The sequence below is a fragment of the Theropithecus gelada genome, chromosome 9 (assembly GCF_003255815.1).
Source record: "Theropithecus gelada isolate Dixy chromosome 9, Tgel_1.0, whole genome shotgun sequence".
Classification (NCBI taxonomy): Eukaryota; Metazoa; Chordata; class Mammalia; order Primates; family Cercopithecidae; genus Theropithecus; species Theropithecus gelada.
In genome coordinates, this window is record NC_037677.1 from 45,250,650 (window position 1) to 45,278,460 (window position 27,811).

At 47.1% G+C, this 27,811-nt stretch overlaps 1 protein-coding gene across 8 annotated transcripts in view; it reads left to right on the top strand.

Annotated features, from left to right (window-relative positions):
- ARHGAP22 (Rho GTPase activating protein 22) overlaps positions 1-27,811 on the top strand; it is a 209,421-nt gene that overhangs the window by 63,185 nt on the left and 118,425 nt on the right. For 6 of the 8 annotated variants that reach the window (XR_003121249.1, XM_025397719.1, XM_025397716.1 and 3 more), the window contains one exon: positions 7,355-7,554. Coding sequence is in view for 7 of the 8 variants with exons in the window: in XM_025397719.1 (XP_025253504.1) it covers positions 7,355-7,554 (200 nt within the window). In the remaining variant the exon portion in view is untranslated. Of the gene's footprint in view, positions 1-7,354; positions 7,555-14,820; positions 15,160-27,811 lie in introns of those variants that run through there. The other 2 variants (XM_025397724.1, XM_025397725.1) reach the window with 1 other exon arrangement.

Sequence of the window (27,811 nt, forward strand, 5' to 3'; positions counted from 1 at the left end):
ATGCGCTGAGTTTCTTCTTTCTCTCATCTCACCCCAAGAGGAAGCCATACCCCCATGTCCACCTCCAGCGTTACCAGGATGGCCAGGCCAGAGTCATGCAGCAAGCGCAAAGTCTACCATCCTCAGTGGGAAGGCGTGCAGCCCACTTCCTCTCTCACAGGCCAGATGGCGGGGCTCAGCGCGACCTGCACAGTCTGGACCAGGCCACCCAAGGGTTTATGGGCACCCTGGCACAGATGCAGGTCAGGGCAGCAGCAATATAGAGGCATGGGATGGGGACATTGTCAGAATGAGCACAAGGAGGGTTATGGTGAACAGGTAGGCTCTCTGATCCCAGCAGGTAGGGCCACAGCTGGTGAGGCACTTCGGAGCAGAGGAAGGCCTCATTCCTGCTACAGAGCACCTCCTTGCCCCCTGCCACAGCCGAGGAGACTGTCTTGCCATCTCATGCTAACCTCCAACCACCTGAGCTCAGGCTCCATGTCCTGTCACCTCCCAGGAAGCTCCCTCTTGACTCATCACCCCACCCGACCCTCACCCACAGCCTCCACCTCTGCCAGTCCAAATGCACTTAAACCGGCTCAGGTCCCTCCCATTCTAGCAAGGGGCACCCTGCCCCTCCATGCCACCCTCCCCTCCAGCACACTCCCCGCTTCTCTCCTGCTTGCAGGGAACATTCCTGAAAGAGTTCTCCCGGCTCCTTTGCTGTGCTCCCCCTCCTGTCATCCCTACCCTCTCTCTGTAAAGTGGCCCTTGTGTACCCTCACCTCTCCACCCAAGACACTGCGACCTTAACTCTCTTCCCTTGGCGTGGTTTACCTGCTTTTGAAAATTTTGTTTATAATTGACACATAATATTGTACATGCCTGTGGGGTGCAGTGTGGAGGGAGCTACACAGAGGAAAATCCTGTGCTGCGGAAGGGTGGCGATTGCCAGGCTGGGGCTGGATTTTCCTCTGTGCGTAGTAAATACCATAACTACTTCTGTGAAGAGTAAGATTTTTTAGAACTCTGTGTAGGAAGATCTGTGTGTAGCTCCCTTAGTAGCTGCATATCTATTTTGGAGAATCTTGTGGAAGGCAGGAGCTAAGAGTCAGGAAGTAGCCCAGGCAAGGGATGGTTATATACAAATGGGTTCAGTAAAGGGGAGATGAAAAGAAGGCAGAATGCACAGAGAAAATCTTCAGATTTGGAAACTAAGGGACTCTAGGGCTTGATGGGGAGGGATTTGTCTGAACATGTCCAAGCTGTTAAGTCTGGTTGGTCGTGGAGCCCTGGATGAGAATGGGGAGGACAAGTGGGCTGGGGAGAGACATGTTGAATTTGGACATAGGCCCAGATAACCATGAGACATTTCTCTGGAGTGTCCTGCAGATGGTTTGACACATGAATCTGAAGCTCCTGGGTAAGATCCAGGCAGAAATAACGCCCTGGGATTCATAACAAAATAGAGACAGCTGGGACAACCCTGGGCAACAGCAGGATTTGGGAGGATGGAGGAAGTTGAGGCCAGAAGCAGGCTGGGGAGGCGGAAAGAAACTTGGGCAAAAACACTGGTATTTGGGCTCTGCAGAGAGGGAGGAAGGAAGAGCTTCCAGAAGCAGAGAGTGATTAACAGCGTCTGAGCCACCACAGGGCACTGGAGGATGAGACCCTGAGATCCAATTCAGGTTGGATTTGGTCAGAGCAATATCAGGAGAGGCCAAAATCTCCAAATGCAAGGAGTTGGTGGGGACTGCCAGGTGAGGAAGGAGAGGCAGGTGTGTGGGCCACCCTCTCAAGATGTGCCTGTCAGCAAGAGGAGGTGGCAGTGGCCCCTCGGTACAGGCACTCATGTGAGCCAAGAGATTGCAAGTGCCAGGCTAGTTTCTTCCTCCCAAGCCTGAGCCCCACCTCCCCTGAGGTCATCCCACACTCTAGTATCCTTTGAGGCCCGGCCTGGGGGCTCCCTCTGCAGGGGTGGAGGGACTTCAGCAGAGGTCTACAGCAGAAGGGTGGGCACCTCAGGGTCAGCATCCACAGCCTTTTCCTGCCCCACAGGCCTGTGCTCTTTCATCCCTATGTGGTGGTTGTGATTTACTTCCCCTGCCAGACTGGGGGACCCCACGGGGAACACCATCAAGTCAATTGGACTCTGTACCTGGAGGAGCTCCATAGATTTGGAATAAATGGATGAGTGAATGGATGGTCCTTCGTGTGCGTGGAAGAGCCACCTTTGGGGAGGTTGGAGAGCGAAGGGCACCCTCCTCCTTCCTGGGTCCTGAGCTTGCCTGGGGCCTGCTCCTGGGGCCCCTCCAGAAACTTGGATCCGTTCTGGAGACTTAGAATGCCAGAGCTGTTTGACTTGAGGCCTGGTTTAAATACTAACAGGACCAAATAAATTGATTAAAGGAAGTGCTGATGACAGGAACAGTGGTTATTAATAAATCATAGCAATGATTATTTTCCTTTCAAGAAGCTCCATCAGCCTAATATGATTGATCAGCTGGGGAAAATCCCAGGCTGGTTTGGCAACTTCGGTAGCATCTGCAGTAAGTGCCTCCCTGTCAGAGGGGCTGGAGCCAACCTTTCCTCTCCTCCAGGGTGGGGCAGGTGGGACCCTCGAGGATGCCTGCATCTGCTGAAATAGAGACCACCCAGAGCTTACTGCCTACCGGCTCCCTTGCCCCAGTGAACATGGCCCCCTGTAGCTGCTCCCTCCTTACCTGAAGCTCTCAGGAGGTCTGATGCCTGGGCCTTGGGCATCAGGGCACAGAATGTGCCCACCTTCTTTGTCTTGCCACATTGACTACAGGCCAGTCCTGCAGTCAGCCACATATTGATAGCACAAGGTCCTGCTCTTGGCCAGGCTCAGCATCCATGGTCCTATGCACAGGGAGCTCACCCTTCTTGGGGCAGGCATGGCTGGACAGAGAGCACCTCACAGACATTGTCCACCGCCGGGACAGAGGGTGCAGCAGCGCTCAGAGGAGTTGGACTGTGCTGATAAGTCACCGAGTTTTTTTTTTTGAGCTCCTAACGTGCGCCAGCCCTGCACAGGATGCTATGGGGGATGCGGAAGGAAGAGCAGGTGCATTTAATGAGCCAGCTTCAGGTCCTGTCATAATAGAAGACAAGAGACAGAATCAGGGATGTAGCTCTAGAACATTCCATGACTTCAGTCCCTCTTGAAGACCCCAAAGAGTGCTCTGCAAACATCTGTGGAAGGACAAAAGGTTCTCCATAGCCCTTGAAGATTCTGTGATAAGAGATAAAGGAAAATTCAAGAATAGACAGTGGAGGCCTGAGCCAACCCACCTGCTCCAGAGACTCCTCACCGCCAGGGGAAACAACATCTGTCGAGTCTCATGGTAGGAATCTCACGTAATTAAACAACAAAAGCCCAGGCACTGGTGACCTAATTTGGCCAGCAATTCTCAACTCATTAAAGGAATTTTAGAGATGAGCAAGTTGAGACCCAGATAAGAAAACTCAGTAACCAGAGGGGCACACCTGTCCCTGTCCTCCTCAGTCCCTGGCCAGGCTCCACTCAAGCCCAGCAGTCCTGATAATCCTTGTCAGCTCCACCTCACAGGGCCCGATGCAGCCCCCACCCTGGAAAGGGACTGGCGAGTGCTGCTGAATCCAGCCCTGCTCAGCCCTTCACTGGCTTGAGAAGGAGAAGGGGAGGGGGCAGCCCTGGAGCAGAAAGGCCCCTTCTGATGCTGTTCTGGCACTTCTGACACAACCCTACCTGTCTCATCAGAGGCTCAGCTCACCCTCATCTGGGCAGGGTGGTTTCTTCCAAGTCTTTGTCCTCCACACAGGGCTGCTGAGGTTGCAGAGCAGCCAGGGCTGTGCAGCACAGATGCGGGATAGGGTGCTACAAGTGTCTGGAAATACAGGTGTCTGGAAATTCCAGGCTGTAGGAAGACTTGCAGGAAAGGACTGGGGCTCCTGTGGAGAGAAAAAGGGGGCCCGGTAGCTCTGGGCCTCCAGGACTCCGGGTTTTTATGCCACTGAGTTTGACCTGGTACTCCTCCTGCTGTGGGCAATCAGCTAAATAGGCAAAGGGAGTGAGCAGATGTCTCATACAATTAGTAAAAGCCGATGCAAAGATGTTCCAGCTGATTAATCAGAACAGCTAAGATAATAACTATGTGTCATTTTATACCTACTAAATTATGGAGTAGGAATGCTCAAATTATACTATTTCATGTTGGTGGTGATGGGGAAAGTGGCACACTGGCATAATTGTGTGGTGGAATATAGCCACACGCCATCTCTAGAAGGCAGTGTGTAGTGGCATTTAAAGGGCCAGGGGCCAGAGAGCGGTCCATTCTCTGCTCTGTGACCTCGCTGCTGGGAGCCCAGCTTTAGGACACAAATTCTGCATGGAGACATCCACTGCACCATCTCCATTATCCTAATCCTCATCACCATAGTAACCCGTTGCTAGGCACCCGTACATCTAAGCACTCTGCAGTTATGGTGTCTCCCCTTTGCCAGCTTGTCCTGCTGGGTGAGGTGTTGTCATCTCATATGGGCCCAGTTTTCTGACTGGAAAACTGAGGCACAGAGGGTTCATAGAGCTGGCAGTGATGCAAACCAAGCCTTAGTCCAAAGCCTGTATTTCTTCTGTTGGGTTCCAACATCTTTTTAATTAAATACCTCACATTGAGGAGAATGCCAATACCCATCAATGTGAAAATCTAAAGGCAATGTGTGGTGTGTCCATTTGCAGGGATAGTAACCAGTCATAGAAATAAAGGAGGGAAGCACACTCTAAATCCACATGAACAAGCGTGGGGATCAACCCCACAGAGGGGAGGGAACAAAAGTGCTGATCATTCTGAAACACAGATAAGGTGAAGCTCAAGCCCAGGTTCAGGGCACTGTTGGGCTTCAGAGGGGGCTGTTTTCCTTGAAAGGCCTGGGCCATGTGATCCACATTCAGCTCCCTGAATTGCCTTCCCTTTAGTCTCTGGAAAAAAAACACTGTCCTGAGGAATCACCAATCCAGCTTCAGTGGGCAGGAGCAAGCATGCAAACAACCCACTTCCTCTCTGGGCCAAAACACAGCCAAGGCAAGGCTAGAGCATTCAACCCTAACCTCTCCAGCAGCAGAGGGATGGCAACAGGGAATCAAGGCAGAGTGGGTGAGGACGTAGACGGTCTGACACCAGGCTGGCTAGTGGTACCCATAGATCTATCACAGCTACTTGGGTGCCAGAGAGAAGAGATGAGGCCTCTCATGAATGCCGCTGTTGTCCATGAGCCAACCCCTTCCAGAGCAGGCGCCCATGTAAAAGTGATGGATTCAGTATTATACCCCAGGCTGTATGACACTTGAGGTGAAGGTGTGAACACCAGTGTTGGGGTGACTGGACTCAACACCAGGCCGTGGGGGCTACAAAGTCCGGCAGAGTCAAAGGAATGAGAAAAGACAAGTTGAGAGAGAAAGTGGGACCAGGGGGCCAACGCTAGTATAGAGGCTGTGAAGGCCCAGAACTCTGGGAGCCCACACTATTTATTGCTGATCAAACAAAGAAACAGGTGGTAAGGAGGTGGGGGTTGAAAGGAAGCAGTATATCAAGTGAATGAGCTACAACTGTGATGGTTTAGCATTTTCTTTGAAACATATGGCTACTTGAGATAATGGGAGTGCTAGAAGCAAGGAGCCAGCAAGTCTAGACATATTGCAAAGGCCACAAGGGGTTTTAGACCCTGGACCCTGGACATGTTGCAAGCCCTGCCTCAGCTTCTCTCCCAACACTCAGCTTTTCTCCCAACACACCAGGCTATAATGTGTCCTCAGACACTGCCTGAGTGCTATGTAATATTTAATGTAATGTTAAGATACAAAAAATACCTAACAATAAGGATGACCCTAAGTATCCAGTGATATTTGACCACCATGACTTATGTCTACTCCCTGCCCCCCACAGTGATGAGGACATGCATGTAGAACTAGGTAAGACATCATCTCCTCCAGTCCCCACCCTTCAGTTCAGAGTGGCAGAAAAGCAATCACACAGATAATCACCAGCCATGGGCCACCTGTCCTGCTAGGGGAGGGAGTGACTATTTGTAGGAGATTCAGAAGGAAGGCTCCATGGAGGATGTGTCCTTTGAGTTGGCTCTTGAAGGATGTGTAGAAGCTCACCATGTGGCTAATGCCAGGGTATGGATGGGAGAGGGATGGAAGAAAAGTCCAGGCTAGTGGGAACATGTGGGCAGAAGTAGGCCAGGCTTAGAGAACTGCAGTCACTAGTGTAGTGGGAAGAGCTTACACACACACATACACAGAATCACAGATACAGTGCAAGAACTGTAGGTCACAGGCACTGCGCTTTCCAATCACAAGTTAGGATCCATGGTCTAAGAATTACAGGTGTGATTACATTTGAAGTCAGAATTATTTCTCCAGAGTTCAAGATGGCCCCTCCTACTGATCACTGTGGCAATGGCCTTGATACTGGCCAGAGAGAGGAGAGGAGCTTCCCTGGGGACAGGGGAGAGTGAAGGAGGGGGACAGAAGGGGAAGGGGTAGGGGCAGAGGGGACAAGAATTCAGTCGTCCTTGTGAAGGGCAGCACCAACCTTGGCAGGGTGTGGCTCAGCACCATCAACCAGAAGGACCTGCAGGGCTCACGGGTGCTCAGAAGCTCTGGGGTAGGAGTGCTGGCCCCTCTGCCCTCCCAGTCAGCCACCAACAAGCCACAGCAAACAGCTGAAGCAGAGGTCCCACTTTGGGATGGTCCCAGAGAACAAATACAAAGGCTTTGGGGGGTCTGATGCCTCCACAGGAGAGGGACTAAGCAGAAGCCAGATCTGGGTGGGGCCAGCTCCCTCTGGACCTGAGCAACAAGAATCCTGCTAGACTGTGAGCTCCAGGAGGATACAGATGTTCATCTGTTTTTCATTTCACTACTTTGTCCCCTGGAAAACTGGAACGGTTCTGTGCACATAGTAAGAAATCAATAAACAATGGCTGAATGAATAAATTAATCATTGAACAAATGAACGAGTGGATGGATGAATCCATGGATTCATGGATGGATGCATGGATGGATACATGGATGCATGGATGAACAAACCTAGAGGAATGAAGAACCCAGGATCCCAGGGACAGAGCAGAAACTAACCAGGTGGGCAGGCTGTACCCCTACCCCAGGGGGATCACTGCGGGCTGCTGAACAGATGCTCCAACCCATGCCCCTTCAATGCCAAGGGGAAGTAGGCCCAGCTGCTCACATCCTGCTGGCCTGGGCTCCCATGCTTCAGTCACGAGGCAGCTAGGACACTGGGATGGGGGCAGGACTGATAGCAGGCACGCTGCCTTCATGCTCACTGTGTGTGTCCTTGGCTTTCAGCCCGCTCCAAGAGCCTGGTGATGGGGGAGCAGAGCCGGAGCCCCGGGCGGACGCCATGCCCTCACAGGCTGGGCCCCGTGCTGAAGGCGGGCTGGCTGAAGAAGCAGAGGAGCATCATGAAGAACTGGCAGCAGCGCTGGTTTGTGCTGCGTGGGGATCAGCTTTTCTACTACAAGGACAAAGATGAGATCAAGCCCCAGGTGAGAAGTGCATGTGCGGTCTGCCGTGGGCATCACAGCAGGGCTCCACAAGAGGGAAGACCACGCCCAGGAGAAGGGAGGAAGGCACAGAGTCACTGACTCCATCACAGTGATGTTTTGCCAGGATTTCCAAAGTAATTTTCATTCTTATCCCCCATGTTCCTGGTATCACAGGCTGTTTTACTGGAACATGTCCACAACTTCTGCAATGAAAATGTTTCCTTAAAATGTTGATAGAGAACGTCCCTGCCCAACTTAAGAAAACAACTCTTCCATGTCTTTTTGGCCCCTTCAGGCTTCCAAGAAAGATGTACATGCACACATTTCATTACTTCTATCTTGCAGGAAAATGGATCACCAGACACATCTAGCCTCAAACTGGAACCTGGCTCACTCTGAAGCCCTTGTGCCTATCCCACATAGGGTTTCTGTGTCTAGAACTGTGAGACCTACATTTTAAGCAGGTGCTTTAAGTGTCTGCCTTTCTATCCAAATTGCACTAAGTTTACTCCCTCAGAGCAGCTAGTAGCCCCACCCACCACAGTGTAGCCTCGTCACACAGCAGCCCATGCAAACGTCGTAATAAGATACTCTGTGTACTGCCATCCAAGACACTTGAGCCAGAAGCACTTGGGCAATCCAGTCCCTGTGATGGGTTTCAGAGAGAGAAAGGGTATCTCTTGGGCAGAAAATGGGAATGAACCTTAAAGGACTTGTCCCAAAAGCTGCTCCTAGTCACGGGTCCAAGTCAGAGTTGGCAGATCCCCTTGTTTGGGGTCACAGGTCACAGAATCTTGCTGGGAAGGGGCCTGGTTCACATCCCAGCCATCCCCACAGTGTGGGGGCAGAGAGGGGACTCTGGGATGGGCAAGGAGTGAAGGGGGAGCTGGGCATGAGAAAATGTCCCTTTCTCTCCTCTTTCAGTTCTTCTGAGCATGTCAAGGATGAAGTGTCAACCCTGTGAGCCTACCTTTGACACTTCTCAAACACTTGGATCCTCCTTTTAAACAAAATATGGGGGCGTGGGGGTGAAAGGGGAACAGGCCTCATCTTACTTAGAGCCTTCAGTGCAACAGGAACTGGCTGCTCATGAATAACTTTCTGCCTTCATTCTGTTCATTCCAATAGCTACCTCTATGGAAAGTAATTCTGGTTCCCACTTGTGGTAGAGATACCAGTTTTCCTTTCTAAAATACTGTGTATTGACATTAAAACCAAAAAGTGTTTCACAGCAACGTGAATGCGCTTAATGGCACTTACCTATATACTTAAAGGTGGTTCAAGTAGTAGACTTTGTGTTACACATACATTACCACAATAAAAATAAATTAATTAGAAGACTGCTTCAGGAAAACTTTTACACAAATAATAGCACAGATGAAACATGAGTATGACAAAAATCATGAAGGTGGATTCAGAAAACCCCTATGTTGTCCAGCCTTCTTGACTGAATGAGAAAGGAGAACTCTGAGCAGTTAAGTGAGCCGGATAGGAACTCTGGAATCAGCTAGATCTGAACGAGACCTAGCATGCCAGCTGTGCAGTGTGAACAAAAGTTTTCTGAAATGGAACATGGAGGAAAGAGACTTTATTCCAGTGAACAGTTTGCAAACTGGGGACACGCAGCTTCCCTGTAAAAGGTGAAGGTGTGTTCCAGAAAACATAAGGGAGGGTTTTATAGCAAACATGCCAGCCCAGGTTCCCAATCAGCTCTGTTTATGCAAATGAAGAATTCAGACTCATTTAGTTCTGAGGATTGATACAGCCGAGCACTGGAAGGTGAGTTCTGATTGGTTGGTTCAGGTGAACTCTGATTGGCTGGTTCAGGTGAGCTCTGAAAGTCCCAAAGTTAAACAGGAGTCTGGTCTTTAGGGGAAGGCAGAGTACGTGTGTGATCCCTAGTCATCCAATGTCCACTTGGCCCTATTTTAAATTTAGGCCCAGTTAGCCCCTGGGGACTCATCTTGAAGGATTGGCTGTTTCAGGTTCACATTTGTTTACAATGGCTTGGAGGGGGTCCATTTTTTTTTTTTTTAACTTTAGCTTGTATCAATTGTAAAATGGAGACAATATTACCTCCATCACAGGGATGAGCTGGGGTTAAATTGTATAACATACACATAACTGGGTACAAATCCTAACACACTGAATACTCAAATCTGAGCCCACAAGCCCACCCAGCCCTGCCCTCACCTGGCCCCCAACTGCCCCCCAGGCTCACCCCTAGGCTGGGCACCATGCTTCTGGTTCCCCACAGTCATTTCCTTCTGGCCTCCCAGTTTTGTAGACCAGCCTTGGCCCTTCAACAGTGTCTTGGCTTTCCTGGCTGACCTGTTGGTGACCTGTCACTCTGATTACTGTGAACAGAGTTGCCAGAGTTGCCCCCAGCCTTTCAGAGCCCTGCCTGGAGCCTTACTGTCACCCTCCTCCTGGCCGGGCCCACAGCACTGCCTCCTGGGAGCAGGATTTGTGATGCTGGGAGAGCCTGGGTTCTCATGACCCTGAGGCCACCCAGGCCACACATGGACAGAGCCTCCTCTGCCACAGGCGTCCCCACGTATTCCTTATAGTGAGCCTTGAGGTGGCCCTGGGAGCCCTCACCCATCAACTAGCTCCATAAGGAACTTCTCTCTCCTGAAATTTCTGAGCCAGACACTCCTCTCCCTCCCCTGCCACGTTTTCCAGACCTCCGCATCCTCTGGTGGAAGCAACTAATAAAACGGAGGCATGGACATCCACAGTCAACAGCCTGCACACAAGAGCAGCCCTCAAGCCCAATCCAAACTGGACCAGGGCATTTATTGTCAGGGAGCACGCTGGATCATGAGAGGGGTCAGTGTCTCCCAGCAGGTGCCAGCATTTGCCCTCAGAGCTCTTGTGACCTTTCTGGGTCTGGCTGGCACTCACTCCCAATGCCTCTTGGGACATTAAAACTTCTCCCCATTTCCCCCAACAAAGCCTGGCTTCTATGGCACCCCACTGCCCAGGTTCCCAATCTCAAGGCAAATGTCGGTCAATTTTGATTCATTCAGCTTATCAGTATGATCTCAAACTTGCACAGCTGCCGGCAAAATAGCCTCACAAATTTCTGTTTAATTGCATGAACTGCACGTAATAGACTAATTCTCAATATCTGGTTCCTGGAAAAATATGCTCTGCTCACTGTTCTCAGTGACAGGGGGCCCAGGCGGTCAGCACGCCCCTGTAGGACGGGCTGCACCAGCAGATGTAACTGTCGGGAAGAGGGATATCCAGCCACACTTGATGCTGCGCAGAGCTCACAACACAGGAGGAGAATCACTCCCAGCCCACATTCCTTGTTCTCTCTCCAAAGCCCTATCTCTTCCCCTCTCCCCATCTTGCTGGCAGGAGGGTCAGCAGAGGACAGAGAGCATACAGACAAGACAGTTCAAGACGGAGAAAGAGGAAGCAGCTTGTGCAAGCTCAGATGGAAAGATCAGGCAAAGGCATGTCACAGCAGAGCCTGAAAGTGCGCCCTTGTTCCTCCAGCTTTTCCCAGCACCTGTCCCTGAGGGTTTCCAGCAGACAGATCCCACAGTTTCACAAGTAAAGGCTTCCAGGTTTTTTAAACCTTAGTGATTTTAGCTTGTGCTTGGAATGTTGAGTCATGAAAACTCCTGCCACATTCTTTGTTGATCAGCCTGGTCTATTTCCACTGTTGGGAACTCACTTTAAGTCTAGTTATCTTGGTCCTTTATTTGTTGTGGGTTTCTTGGCTTTGTATAGAAATGGAACAGAATAGACATGGAAAGTATAACTCCCAAAACCTAAGACCAAAAAAAAAGTAAAAAATTAAATGTGATCAATTGAGCAAATGGGACAAAATGGGGGAAAGGAAAAAAAAAAGAAAGAAAGAAAGACAAGTAAAAAACAAATAAATAAGAGAGCAAAAGAAGGTACAAACATTTTGTTTCTCATAATAAACGTGAATAGGTTAGATTCATCTATCCCTTAAAATAGAAAGTGTGAACTGGGTCTAATAAAGAGAGAGGAATAAACAAAAAGATTAAAAAGCAAAAGAATAAAAAAAAAAGGTAAGAAAGTAAATGTGAGCAAAAAGAAAGCACATTTAGTGACATCAAATAAAGTAGAATTCAAGATGCTAAGAAAAAAGGGGAACAGAGAGATAGAGTTCCCAATATAGATAACCTACTGAGAAAAGAAAGCAGCTGTGAACTTTACTGCTCCTAATGACACAGCTTTGAGGAAGACATAAACAAAGAACCCTCATTGTTTTCCCTTAAAAAAAAAAAACTTTTTCAAAAAAATGAAATCAGAGATCCATTCACTGTCAATAATGCTAAAGCAAAAAAGACAAGTTAATAACAAAATGACATTGAGGAGAGTGTGCAGGCATGAGAGAGCAAGGATCACACACACACACACACACACACACACACACATACATACTGCGTAATACCTCTGGAGTTAATGAGAAAACCAAAACTCAAATTCAAACTTCCAGTTAAGGGTGACATTTAAAAGTCACATTTGGCTTCTCTGCATCACAAGACTTCAAGATACAGCACTAAAGGGATGTTTTTAAAGGCACGAGCACAACTAGATGGAAAGAACATGAGGGGAGACAGCGTTCTGGATGCAGGAAAACAGATGAGGGAGAGGCTGCTGATCTATTCAGCTGATCCAAGACAGCTAAATCCCAAGCCAGCACAAAGGAGAGCACGGAAGCTGTCTGGTTTGCAAAACAAAACTCCTCAAAGACTTGGGGCTTGGTAGGACTAGACATCTCTGGAAATGAGGGCAAAAAAGGAGCTTAGGACAGGAGCACTGGGTGAAGGTTAACTTAGAAAAAAGCAGTTAGGGCCGGGCGCAGTGGCTCATGCCTCTAATCCCAGCACTTTGGGAGGCCAAGGCAGGCAGATCACTTGAGGTCAGGAGTTCGAGACCAGCCTGACCAATATGGTGAAACCCTGTTTCTACTAAAAACACAAAAATTAGCTGGGCATGCTGGCACATGCCTGTAATCATAGCTACTCAGGAAGCTGAGGCAGGAGAATTGCTTGAACGTGGGAGGTGGAGGTTGACACGAGATTGCGCCACTGCACTTCAGTCTGGGCAACAGAGCAAGACTCCGTCTCCAAAAAGAAATACCAAAAAAAAGCAGTTATATCTCAGATTTTCTGAACAATCCAGTGCCAGGAGGTGACTGCCTGCCCCCACTCAGCTGTAAGGCTGGAGTTGTATTCTCTGAGCATAAGAGGGAGTCCTTCAGACTGGGGACTCTGGCCCTGTTCTTGGTGGAGTATCTTAGAGAACAGGAAGGTCGGGTGAACATCAATGTGCAGACCAGTTGCTTAGCCCCCAGTCTCCATCCACATTTGGTTCCCAAGCTCCAGCAGTCAGTAGTAGCCCCCAGGAAGGAAACTGATGAATTTTCTCCAGTAACTTTCTCCAGAGGTTCTCCAGTAAAATGGTTGAGGTGGACCTCCCTGTGTATGCCCTCCCTGTCCTCAGACACCACACAGTCAGCTCCTAGAGAACCATTCCCAAGTGGGAGTGATAGGCCTAGTGCAGCAGACATTCGAGGAAAGACTCTCATTTGAGGAAACGAGACAAAAACAGGAAGAAAATAAAAAGCAAGTTGCAGGCAGCAGATAGTGTGCAGGGGGAGGAAAATTGTTATACAAAGCTACTGTAATATCCTCAGAGAGAATCTGTAAATACGGAAGAGTCAGAGGTGGAACCCATCCCCAGAAGTCAGAAATAAGATATTATGAATAAAAAACTCCAAAGAAGGTCTGATGAAAACTTGACACTCCTAGGAAGAAGAGGACAATAAGGGAGACAACCCAACGTCCAAATAGACGGAGTTTTAGGAAGAGAGAAGAGAGAAATGAAGGGAAAGGAGTCTTTAGAGAAATGCTTGAAATAAATTCCCCAGGATGGGAGTATAAACACTAAATACTAACTGAGATAACCAAAATTACCGTAGAGGTTTGGGAAGGCGTGTGGTCGGGTGGCGGTGGGTGCGGGGGTGATGTGGGTGGAGAAGGGGCAGAAAACAAAGTCTCACCACACATGCTAGGAAATCCATAGACAATGACTAAAATGTAAAATCAAAAAAGAGTAACATAAGCATACTAATTAGAAATAAATATCTTTAAAAAATGATAAGAAACCTCATCTGAGAGCATAGAACATGGTGACAGATTCAGGCAATGGCAGAGGAAGAATTTGCTGCCTCGTGATAAGCCGTGTAGAACTCTTGATTCTTCAAATTATGTGCAAGTATAACTTTCATTGTAAAAAAAAAAAAGTGAAATAAGACGGAAATAATTTATTTTTGAGATTTTGAGAATATGAATAAGACAAATCAGAGCCACGGGGCAGGGATATAGGGCAGGGGAGTGAGCTGGTGACAGAGTCAGCTTGCATTTTTTTCTGTGTTATTGTAATTTCTCACGTTGAGATTATCTTCATGTAAGTCTGTATTTTAAAGTATTTTAAAAATTTAAACAAGAAAGGAAAAAACTAAAACCAAAAAAAGAAAGAAATGCAGCAGGGTCACAGTCCTAGAGGATTCTTTGGATGACCAGGAGAAGCGGGAGGCCAGGTGAAGGGCTTCCTCTTCTAGAAAGGGCCACTGAGCCCCACACTGGCCTCTGAAGAGGCCCTGGCATATTGGAGGATCTTGGAAGATGTGTTCAGAATGAACCTAGGGATGAGGTGAAAGGTTCATGGATGCTGTGTGTCTGGCAGCCCACACCCAGTGGGGAGCCCATAGTCTCTGAAGCGTACGGCATAGGATGCTCATCCTACAGGTGGGAACACAAAACGCAGATGTGGGACCAGAGGACACTTGTAGAGGGGCTTCACTGCCACACCCAGGATCTAGTTCCTCACTCCATGGGCTACGATAGGGGTCGGTGAAAGTTGTGGGTTGCTAAGACTTGGCCATCAGAGCCCCAAGAGGAGAGTCATCCTGCAGCAGCACAGATAGGGGCTGGCCAGGAACAGACTGGAAGCAGAAAGGCCACTTAGATGGGGCTCTTGTTCTAATATCAGCTGAGGCCAAGAAAATCTTCACCATGCTGGAACAAGGGCTGGGGGCCTTGGAAGAAGCAGGGGAGGGAGCATGGCAGGCGGAGTTTGGAATCCACACTTCCCCCGCCCACCCACCTGCCATGGTTGATGCAACGTTATATTCTAGAAGAGGCAATTTAAAAATCACTTTGAGAGTAGGCTGGGTTTCTGTTGTATGCTGGGTTTTTTTTTTTTTTCCAGGAGAATAATTGAGGGAAGCTCAGCAATAAGGAGCCATAGGAGATTGATTTAAAGTTTGATGTAATTGAGTAAAAGCTTGGGACTAGGGGAGAGGAAGACAAGATGGATGGCAAAGCACATGCACTTCTAGGAGTGGAACATTAATATTGGACAGTCAGAAACCAGAAATCTTTAAGAAAGAGGAAACCTCAGGGGAAGAAAGAGAGGTCATCCTATCCCATAGCTTGAAGGTCACAGGAATATTTCAGCCTGCAGGAAATCTTCTCATTTCCTAGCCCATTGTTTAGCAAACTTGTACGTCAAAAACAAAAACAAAAAACAAAATGTTGCTTTCATGAACTCTGTGTTAGTCCATTCTCCCATTGCTATAAAGAAATACCTGAGACTGTATGATTTTTTTTAAGAGGTTTAATTGGCTGATAGTTCTGCAGGCTGTACAGGAAGCATGATGCTGACCTCTACTCCGCTTCTGAGGAGGCCTCAGGAAACTTACAATCATGGCAGAAGGTGAACAGGGAGTCATGTAACATGGCCAGAGCAGGAGCAAAAGAGAGAGCAGGGAGGTGCCACACACACTTTTAAACCACCAGATCTCATGAGAACTCACTCTCTATTTTGAGGACAGCACTGAGAAGATGGTGCTAAACCACTAGAGAAACCGCTCCCATGATCCAATCACCTCCCGCCAGGCCCCACCTTCAACACTGGGGATTACAATTCAACATGAGATTTGGGTGGAGACACAGAGCCAAACTCCTTCCTGAGTCCTTGACCTGGAGTAGATGCCTGGGTTGTCTCCATTTCTCAAATGACAGAACTGAAGGGCTGACATCAGGCCAAGACTAATAGGTACTCGCTCTCAGATAGCACCTGAAGGCTGACACAAGTTCAGTGAGACTGCTAGGACAACCCCCTGCTGTGCCATTAATGTCTGCCCAGAAAACCTCACACCTTTGGCAGGCTCTATCTTCCATGGCCCTCATCTCAGCACCACCTGGGGGTGTGATGAAGATGCCATCAGGTGTCAGAGCTCATCTTGTGCTCACAGCTCACAGGACTGCCCCTGTATCAGATGCCCTTCACTTCTAGACCTCATAACTTCCACCCAGCTCAAGTTGATTTAGCAAACCCTAACTGTGCATCCTTCTTAAGTTGTAAATTGTTACTCAACCAGCCAAGAGGATGTCATTACTATTATTATATTACTGCTTTGATATTGCTCTTGTTATTTATAACACTTCCTCAATTTAATGTCTGTTCTCCATTCTAGATCATAAACCTCATTCAGGTAGGGTTTCAATCTGTCTTATTATTTCTCTTTTCCCATCACCTAGCAGTACTTGACACATAATTGGTACCCAGTAATATTGGATGCTTACATGAATAATTGAATGAATGAATGAATGAATGAATGAAGAAAAATAAATGAAATGAATGAGTGCATAGTGTGGCCCAGATTTGTATTAGATCCTCAATGGAAAAATACTTTATTGTTTTTGTAAAGTGCCTGAGGATTGGCAAAGAGCTTATTGACTGCCTTTCCTATTAGATTGTAAGCCCAAGGTCAAGTTTTTGTCTATCTTGTTTATTTCTGTGTCTCAGTATCCAGAACAATGCCTGACATTGAGTAGAAGCTCAATAACCACTTGTTCAATAAACATTCACATAGCATCTCTACAAGGCCAGGCACAATCAATTTCCATTGTACTGGTGAAGAATGTAGGGCTCAAGAAGGTAGAATGAAAGCTTTTATACTATAATGGTAAAAACCATAATATGGCTGGGCGCGGTGGCTCACGCCTGTAATCCCAGCACTTTGGGAGGCCAAGGCGGGCGGATCACGAGGTCAGGAGATCGAGACCATCCAGGCTAACACGGTGAAACCCCGTCTCTACTAAAAAATACAAAAAAATTGGCCAGGCATGGTGGTGTGCTCCTGTAGTCCCAGCTACTTGGGAGGCTGAGGCAGGAGAATGGCGTGAACCCGGGAGGTGGAGCTTGCAGTGAGCCGAGATCGTGCCACTGCACTCCAGCCTGGGCTACAGAGCCAAACTCTGTCTCAAAAAAAAAAAAAAAAAAAAAAAAAACCATACTATTTGGAACCAGAATACCTGGCTTCAAGTCCTGTTTATACCACCTACTAGTTATAGATTTGGGAAGATCATTGAAGCCCTTTTATTCCTACTTTTGGTGTGGTCCTTTGAGGCTGTGGTTTCACTAAGCATTGGACAAATGGAAGTTGCTGTGGTTGATAGTGTTGTCAATGCTGCCTAAACGCTCAGAGATAAGACTGTTATAATTCTTAGAATGGGTTCTGAAATGAAAGACCTTCAAGAAGCATGCAAAGGCATCTAATATGAAATATAAAAAGGAAGTTGCAGACCTAGAAAACAATGATTGCCTGAGCATGCAGGGCTCCCTGAGACCAGCCTCTCAGAGAGTTCTCACTCCCTTTCTTGATTAGGAGTCCAGACTAGTGGGTGGTAGGTCTGCCATGAATACCTGGTGTCTAAATTTTAGCATGTCATATTACAGGATCTTGCATGATAGAGAAAAATGGCAGATTTCTGGTGAGTAACCAGGATGGTTCTAGCTGGTAACTAGAAAAGATATTTCACTCTCTGAGCCTCAGTTTCCTCCTTGTAAGTTGAGAATAACCACACCTACCTTATAGGACTACGATAAGAGCTAGCTCAACCATTCAGGAAATACCCTAGTGATGGCCTTCTCCCCTGGGTGGAACTTTACCCAGTGAAGGTTTAGCAAATCATTCAACACAATCAAACAGTGAAGTCTAGGGGCAGGCAACATGGCTCCAACCTCGTCTCTGCCTTACTTTATGAGTTTGATCAACAGTTTGAATCTAAATAAAAGCTAACTTTTATATATCTGATGAACCAGGCTTTGTTGTAAGTGTTTTGCATGTATTAACTTGCTTTAATTCTCACAGCAACCCCGCAAGACACATGGTAGAGAATCCCAAAGATTGTTACCACTCATTCCTGCCCCTTCTCCCAACAAGCAGAGTCTATTTCCCTTCCCCTTGAATCTGAGCTGTCTTTGTGACTATTTGACAAACAGAATAAGACAGAAGTGATGCTGTGCCATTTCCAGGTTTGGTCTCTGTTAACTTAAAAATCACACAATTTATGAATTTGGAAAGGAGATCTTATTTTTCATAAAGGGTTGCAACCTGCAGGCTGACCATCTGCAGGCGAGGAAGCATAGCCTCTGGTAGACCCCAAAAGGCAGGCACTTTGAGGGAATAGATGGTAAGGCAGGAATTTATGCTGAACAGATTAGCTAAGCAGGGTTACAGGAGGAGCTATGAATATTCACAAAGAGGGTCCTGATGCATGCCTACTGAACACCCATATTACATGTGACCACATTCACTCTGGAGCAGAGATTTAACATTTAAATGCATTGCAGGTAGGCCTTATACAGCAATAGGTGAAGCAGGGACATGAAGGCACTCCGTGTGCAGCCTCCTGTTAACTGGTCAGAGCCAGCCCATGGTTGGTGGTCTTTTATCAGGCGAAAATTACTGACATCCATCTCTCATCCAATCAAAGCTACAGTTGCAACTTGTGGACCAGGGGTTGGGGATCAGTTAGTCAAGGTCTAATGGTGAACTACAATTGTTTTAGCACTTGTTTCTTGGGGCCAGTGCCTGTTGAACTGCTAGAGAAAAAGAAAAACCTGTGACACTTAGAACATGGTTTATTCTTTAAGTGTAGGGGTATGTGATTTAACTTTTGGTTGGAATGGCCTTGGGTCTTATTTATAACTTGGTATCTTATTGCCATGAATTCAGTCATATGATCACTACTGTAACATTACTGCTGGTCAGATATTGTGTCTAAACTGAAGAAGGATGTAGCAAGGCATGTTTGACCTCCTATCATGGCCAGGAACTCAGTTTTTAAGGTTTCTCTAGGTTCCCCTTGGCCAAGAGTGTATTTATTCGGTCAGATGGGGGCCTTAGGATTTAATTCTAGTTCTCATCCCTAAGAAGCCAAGCAAGTTTCTGCTTTGCTCTGAAAATCTGCCACCATGCTGTAAGAATGCTTGAATGGACCACAGAATGATGAAGAAGCGTGGACAAGAAAAAAACACACGGCTTAGATGAATGAGTGAGGCCTTCCTTCCTGGACTTTCTAACCCAGCTCAGCTGCCGAATGCAACTGTGTCAGTGACTCTGGACCATGCTATATGGAGCAGAAGAACCACCCACTGATCCCTTTCACGGTATCATGACACATAATGGATCAATGTTTTGTAGGCAATAAGTTTTGGAGTTTTCTTACACAGCAGCAGATTATTGAAATAATTTAGGAATGAGTACTATCACCACTGTCCCAATAAGGAAACTGAGGCACAAGGAGGTTAGGCAATTTTCTTTTCTTTTTTTTTTTTTTGAGACAGAGTTTTGCTCTGTCGCCCAGGCTGGAGTGCAGTGGCTCCCTCGGCTCACTGCAAGCTCCGCCTCCCGGGTTCACACCGTTCTCCTGCCTCAGCCTCCCGAGGAGCTGGGACTTACAGGCGCCAGCCAACACGCCCGACTAATTTTTTTTTTTTTTGTATTTTTTGGTAGAGATGGGGTTTCACCGTGTTAGCCAGGATGATCTTGATCTCCTAACCTCATGATCCGCCCGCATCGGCCTCCCAAAGTGCTGGGATTACAGGCGTGAGCCACCACGTCCAGCAGGTGGCTTTGATACATAGAAATTAGAACAAGGAAGGGGAAGCCCCACCGACCGAACTTTTCCATGGTCAGAGCAGGTCACTTCTGGAGAGTGATGGTCCCCTCAAGTCACTATATTTTCAAGAACAGGGCAGCAAGGCTGGAGAGGAGTCCAAACTCCTGTCCATATGAGGAATAACTGAATAAGTCATCTGGAGAAAAGAAATCTTGCCAAGGGGCAGTATATAAAGCTCTGAATCCTCATATGAACAAGACCAGAAGACAAATGGACAGACTCCCCTATTTGTCTTCTACACTCCATTCCACACTTCATTCTGGAGTGGACTACTAGGTGGTAGCAGGCTCCAGTCCCTGGTTCTGGACAAGTAGAGGCCAGACTATCACTAGGCTAAGTGGCTTGGAGAAAAGCTGACCCCTGGGTAGCAAGTTGGCCAGAGATGATCTCCAAGAGCCCTCTCAACTCCAAAATTCAAAGTTTATCCGAGACCTTCTAAGGCAAAGAGGAATGGAGGAACAAGAACTACATTCAGCCAAACCCTAGCAGTTTTCAGAAGTTCCACCCTAGGTGAGTCAAAAATGAGGCCAAAGAATAGGCATGCTCTGGGGGTCTGGCCCGAGCAGGGCAGTTTCCCAGAAGTCCCGCTGTGGGCGCCCCTGGCAGTCCTCAGTGGCCATTTTGTGCACAGCGTTTGGAACCCTGACTCCACTGTTGAGCCAGGAGAAGGTCTCTGGGGAGACACAGTTGGTGGTAAGAGAGCTGACAGATGCAGACCTTGATGCCAGGGGCCCTTGAAGATAGGGTCACTCATGGATCTCATTGCTCTTGGTGAATTTGCCCCTGATCTTCTGAGAAGCCCTGAAGAGTCTGACTTCACTCCCTCCTCCCTACTTCCTACCTCCTCTGTCCACAAAAGAACAAGCAACTAATTACCTCCCAAGCTGCTCCCGTAGATCTTGCCACAGCAAATTTCAGTCTATCTATCTGCTCTCAGAAAAAACAAACCTGGGCATAAAAGACAGGCTCTGATGCATCCCACAGCCCCTGTCTGCCCCAGGATAAGCCAGCGATTATTGAAAAGTGTCTTCCGCAGCACGTTAGAGAGCACCCTGAGTTAATTAGGAACTGAGCTTTCCACTCTCATTAGTGCTGCAGAAGAAAAATTAAACAACAAATATTTTCTTTTTTAAAATGTCCTGGGGGACAATTTGAAATGCTTCTTCTGTGAAGATTTACTCATTGGAGTCATAAAAAGAGAGAGGGGTATCATTTATTTAGGTTCAACAATGAGACTTTGTGGCTTCTTTAAAGGGATGCTATATTTTTGAAGCTATTTTAGAACCGTAATTCCCCACTATTAAACATATCAAAATGAAAATTCTATTCAAGTCATTTTAAATCAAATATAAATTTATTTACTAAATTGAAATTGGCAGTAGCAGCTGTGTCTTAAACAAATTTCAAACAATATTCAGTTAAAACCATTTTTTCTGCATATCAAAGAAAAACACAAGATTTAAGTAATCATGCAAAAATACGTTCTAAGGTTTATTTTATACCATCCTGCAGGGTTCTGAGAGCAGGGCCCTGAAATGACAGCATCAGCAATATCTGGGGACTCATGTATGGATAGCGAAATTCTGCCACTGTTCTAGGAAAAGGAAATCAAGTTAGAAGAAGCCTGATGACACCTCAAGACCAAATAAATCACAAGTGACAGTGTCTTGGTTGCCCCCAAATTGTTTTGCGCCCAGAGCTATATTGCCTACAAGACGAATCTTCACCTTCTGAAAATGACTTTTGTGTTTCCTCCAGTGTTGCCGGTAGTAATGAGCTTCTCTCAGGGTCTGCTAATTTAAGTCAGCACAGATATTAGTTTACAGCACTTAAAGGTCTCCCACTTATAATAGAGCAATCCTTTGGCTTTCATTGCAACCCAGTTAATTTACAGTAATAGGTAGAAAACTGATAGTTAAATTATGAGTTTTATCAATTGCAAGGCAGAAAAATGAATCAAGTAACATTGAGGCAGCATGGGAAACATATTTTATTCATTGTTCAGAAGAGCATAACTTATGTTTCATTGTGTTTGGAGGATTCTAGCTCCTTAATGCACTGGTGGAATACTGAGTTCCAGCTGATCAGAATAATGGAGGTGGTTTGGAAGGGCTGCCGAGGATGATGAGTACATTTCACAAATGGACTGTGGCCTTTGCTAAAGACAGGAATGAGGTGTGCCTTCCTCAGTAAAATGCAGCCAGTGCCCCTTGGCAGTAGTTGGCTCAGATCAGCCTGGCACAGCCAGGGCAGGTCAATGCAAAAGTGTCTATACCATGTTACTCAGACTAACCTGTGCTCAACTAAGCAGCATGGCAGCCTCTCTCACAGAGACACCATATACCCCAGAGCATGGCACTAGTTTCAGGGTCTCCCAGAAATAAGACAGAATCAAACCATTTTCAGCCAAAGGAGGGCCCCACCCACTCCAAGGAGGGGCCCTGGCCCCAGCATCAACATGTCCCAAAGGTGTATTTTGAGCAGAAAAAAATCTTCCAAGAGTGTGCTCTTAGGCTCGGGATGATACTTGGGACAGCACCAGTGCTCCCAGTCTGAGCAGCTGGGTCTGTTCATCGTGGACAGAGAAGGCCAGAAACACTGTGCAACCCTGGAAAACATGGCAGGGACCATGGCATGGAAGAGCAGGCCGGTGGTTCAGTGCAGCCAACCCAGGCAGTGGAGAGGCCCTGTGTCCCCATGGGCTCCTCCTGGTTGGGGCGGGGGCCAGGCAGCACCTACCAAGAGCTCCCAATTCTGGAGGAACAGGAGAGGCTGTTTCACAGCCAGCCGGCAGGCTCTAAAGAGCAGGGGGGAGGGTGAGCATCACAGTGGTGCAGCAGTCAACACCCATATCCACCTGAGTCCCAGATCAGAGAAAATACTAAAAAGTGGATGGTCACTCCCTTCTGGAGAGGCTGAGAGCACGTGCCCTCTGAGGGCTGGTTCTCTGTGAACACACCTGCCTCGACTGCAGTGTCTGATGCAGCCACCAAACGCCATGGGCAGCCAGAGGGATTCAGCTCATCTGAGTTTCCCCCTTAGCCCCTCCATATGGAACACCAGGTATTTCAGGGGGCAAAGAGGCCTACCTTATGGTCCAGCAAGCCAAGGAGGAAACAGGGTCATTTGCACACTCCCGGGATCTCATGCTGCCCAGGGCTTGGGGTCCACAACCTCTCTTGGACAGTGATCTAGATCAGTCTTTTCTGGGTTCCCTCCAATGCCCCAGTCCAAAAGGTCAGGCAGGAAACAAATATTACACGGCCATCACAGCTTGAGCCAGAACCTAGACGTGCCATGCTCAGTGCTTCTAACCATCAGAGTAAGACAGTTCCCATCGGCCCAAGGCCCCCAGAGTAAAAGTAGATGAGCCTGACCTCTCCTGTCTTTTTCCTTCCCAACATCCAATCCAAGGAGCAAGGAAATCATCATTATTAGTTAAACTGATTTACCAGCATGGAAATATGTTTAATTAGTGCTATGATTTTATAACTTCTTTGTTCATGTGGCTAGGTGATCAGCTCAGGACAAAATTCTCTAACACTTATTTTCTCAAAATAACATCTAATTAGTAAAATGAACAATGTTAAATGTCCTCGAGATCCCAGCAGCTAAACACAATAAAAGTTTACGTCTCGCTGCAGTAATGTCCCTGGTGGGGCCAGATGTTGGCCTCGTCTGTCTCTGTGGTCACCAAGGTTGACTTAGCGGGAGAGGTAGGAGAGAGGACTGGAGGTCATTGGCAGTTTTTAAAGGACCAGGCCTGGAAGCAGATGCTGTCTCTCCTGCCCAATCCCACTGGCCAGAACCCCATCACATGCCCCCAACCTAAGCACAAAGGACACTCAGAGAGCAGCCTGTGGAGATGTGGTGACACTAACGGTCTGTCCCAAATGTGTTGTAAAATCACGTGCACCTTGGCCTCTCCTCCCTTCTCCCGGGGCAAGCTAAACACTAGAGGATTCAGGAGCTCCCTTGGGTAAGCATTCTGTTCACTGGTCACTTCCACATGAATCCTGCTGCATCCCTGTGGCACTACTCAGCACCCAGCCCCGGGCTGCCACTAAGGCCGGGACACTAGTACTAGTGACTCTTCCCAACGTGGCATGGCATCTCATTCCCATGAGCATGGTCTCAGGCATTAGAATGTTCACATGAATGACAGGACTGAGAGAGGCAGAGCCCAAGGCCACTGGGTGAGGACCAGTAGTGCAGCCTCAACTGCAGGGTCTTCTGCAGGGCTCAGGAATCCAGTGAGATGAGGCTACCTGAAGGGGAAGACCCCAGGAGTGACTCAGGGCAAGTCAGGGGCACGCTGTTCGGCACGGAGTCTAGTGCAAGGTCCTGGCTTACCGTGGAACTAGCCACAGAGCAACCAGGAATTTTCAAAGAGGACCCACTCACCTTGAAAAGGGCACTCCCTGGGGTTTGGAAGAGGCTGTGAACTTTGAGAGCTGAAGGTTCTTGAAGGCTCCACCAGGGTTTCCAGCTTAGGCTGCAAGTCTATCCCAGGTCTCAGGCCCCAGGCCCTGGGCTCATTCATGGCTCCCAGCTGGACTTCCACAGGCTCAGGGCCTGGGCTGTACAGCCCTGGGAGTAAGGGCTTTAGGGGCTGTGGCCAGTTGGAAAGGATCGGGAAGGTGCAGGGAGCCGGTGTTCTGACTTCAAAGCCCCTGCTCTCTGCAGAACATGGTGCTGACCTCAACACACTGTCCCTGTGGCACACCGCATGTGCTGAAGAGGACCACAGATAGCCTCAGGACACAGTGAAGAAGCAGGGCATTCCCAGGGCCGATCTGCTGACTGCAGACCTGTGGATCATAACAAGAGCATTTGGAGTTCACACATTCAACAGGTGGCAGCGTCACTGTGGAATCTGTTGGAAGAAGCTTCAAGACAAAGTCATCAGCAAGGAAAGAAGCTGGACAAATGATGTATCTCAACTCCTTAGGGAGGGAACGTTCCTCTACTAAGAACTCATTTGTCTCCAATTTTTACAATCCTTTTTAAATCTGTGTTCTGGACAGTCATGGGGCATGGCTACAGGCTTGTGTGATAAGGAAGCAGGGAGGATGCTTCCCTCCTTGGCACCGAACTTCATTCTGATCTGTATTATTTATGTACAACTCAGAGAGGTTCAGTTCCTTGGGTGTCAGGTGGATAAAGGTTTTTAAGATTGATCTGAGGCCCCAATCAGAGTTAGCAGAGATAAGGAACCCTGAGTGATTGCTTTCTAAAACATGCCTGCAGTTTTCCAAGATGCTGCCTGTGGAGGATTTTATCAGGAGACTCGGTAAGAAGCACTGCAGAAGTTGTTTCTTCAGGCAGTCTCCTAGACAAGGTGAAAAATGAAGGCTTCCCAGAGAGCCAGTGTTTAATCAGGTTGAAAAGAGCTGAATTCAGACTGCAAAGACCTCAAACTATCGCAAACTCCAAAGGTAGGCCAATAGGAGGATTACAGACATCCGAGACCTGCAGGAGGTCCCCGTGGACTGTCATCACACATTAGGAAGCAGGGCCCTGCCTTCACCATGCTGGGACTCCTGAAGTCTGTTTCACACCTTATTTCATGGCACAAGCAATGGTACTATTAGGAGCGGGGAGATTGTTTCTACAAACAGACCAAACAGATGATACAGTGACCAAAATGAGTTTTGAAGTCACAATTATGATAATAATTCATATTTATATAGGCCCTTAGTGCATATACAGCACTATCTCAGATGGCCCAGTGACAAATCTGGGACAAATATTTTCATTTTTACAAATAAAGAAACCAGGCCTCAGCCTGGTGGAACAGGCTGGAACACACCTGTCTGTGTTCTACCTAAGCCGCAATGTCATAGTAATTACAAACCCTATAATAATTCTAAGGTTTCTATCTATTCCCACTCCTATAAAATGTTCATGCACAGAGTCTACTCTTTGGCCCTATAATAATGCATGATCACAGCAACAGCATGTACTCTCACTGGGCACTAAACCTGGGGAAATCCTCAAAACACCTCCACATTGCAGAGGGGGAAATGGAGGTTCACCCAGGTTGTACAGGTGTTGGTGGTGGAGGACCTGTCTGACCCTGACCCCCAGTCATGAGCTCACACAAAACCTCTGCAGCACTGCCCTTTATTAGGGTGCTGCCATCCTAGGTACCTGCTACAGCCCAGCTCCATTCCACACCCTCTGCTCACTTGATCCCGCTTAATTCTCAGAGATCTGTGAGGGAGATGCCACTACACCATTTAACAGAGAGAGAAACTGAGGCTAAACTTGTCCTGAAGTTTACTATCACTAAGCAGTGGTGTCAGGATTGAAACTAAATCTGTCTGATGCTAAAACCTGCGAGGTTTCCATGACGGTCTTACAGGATCTCGGATTTATTATGTAATGGGTGCTTATCTTTTTACGATTTGGGTGAGTTCTGGGTGTGAGACATCTGACTAGAGACATTGTAGAAATCATTGTCGCTGTTGCTTTGTTAATCTCATTTATTCCTCTGGACCTAGCTGAGGCTTCCAGACCATCCGGTGTTCTGGCAGCTGTTCCCAAGACGGATCGTTCTTTGCAAAATGAGCTATGGCAGTCTCCTGATGTGGGCAGGGGCTCTCTGCAGGCAGGGATGTGTGCAGACCCTGATCAGAGGACCTGGAAAGTGCTTGCCACTTTATTTCAGTCCAAGGAAACCTGACGGGACTGTCACCCTAAATCCTTGCGAAGAGAGAGAGAAAATCACTCTTTGTTTCCTGAAAATGATGGATGGGCATTCCGGGCAGCAGAAACACTGTGCAGGCTGGCCTGGCCCCGACACATGAGGTCGGAGAGTATGATGGTAGTCAGATGGCAGCAGCCCGTGAGTCAGACATGGGCAGTGCTGCATGAATTAGCTGACCACCTTCCTTTTCAACTTTAACATTATTTAAATTTTATATTGATGCAAACATCACAGGGCAAAACATGAAAGCTCCTTCACCATTCCCACCACTCCCTCCCAGAGTGTAAGGTTACAGGACATTTTATTTTAAAATTGTTTTAGACATGGTGAAATTGCTTTCAAAAAGTCTTTGTCGAATTATGTTTCATCAAAAGTGTATGAGAATGCCCATTTCTGCATGCTCTTCCCATTGCATGGTCATTAAGTACTGAGTGTCCTTTATAAATTGAGAATCTTATGACATATTTATTGACCATTTATATTTCTTCTATTAATTCCTTGTTAACACCCTTTACCCATTTTTCTATTGGGTTGTCTTTTATTTTAACAACATATTTTATTTATTTATACTGGATAACCCAATATGTCCAAAAATCAGCATTTCAACAAGTAATCAATATAAAATTATTAATGAAATAGTTTACATCTTTTATATCAAATCTTTGGAATCCACTTATAGCATATCAGATTTACATTCCAAGTTTTTATCAAATATATGTGATCTTTATTTAGATCTTATCAAATTTACATTTGAGGTAGATTCATGTACCCAACTTGTTTCAGATATACTGTAGTATACTACAGTATAAGGTAGAATAATGGCTCTCAAAAAAATATGCCTGTCCCAATCTCTGGAACATGTGAATATGTTATGTTATATGACAAGCATTTATTTAAGGTTGCAGATAGAATTAAGGTTGCTAACCATCTGACCTTAAAGAAATTATCCTGGATTATCCAAGTGGATCTAATATAATCATAAGGGTTCTTTATAGTGAAAAGGGAGGCAGATGAAGAGGTCAGAGTCAGAGTGATTTGAGGATGTGAGGCTGCTGGCTTTGAAGATGGTAGAAGGGTGCAGGAAGCCTTTAAAAGCTGGAAAAGTGAGAAACAGATCCTCCCCTAGAGCTCCAGAAGGAACAGTTGTGCCAGCTATTGACTGTAGCCCAGTAAGGCCCATTGCAGACTTCTGACCTCCAGAACTGTAAGAAAATAAATTTGTGTCATTTTGAGCCACTACCTTTGTAGTAATCTGCTAGGAAACAAATACGTATTTCTAAAAGTTTTTTGATAACTGAATCAAATACCAATTTTTCTTAACAGCTTCATTGAGGTATAATTGACATACAGTGAACTGCACATATTTCATGGGCACAGTTTGGTAAGTCTTAATATAGATGCACATCTGTGACACTATCACCACAATCAAGGCAGCGAACATATCCATCACTGCCAAAAGCTTCCTTGTATCCTGTTATAATCCCTCCTCCCACTCCCTTTGCCTCTCCTGACCCCT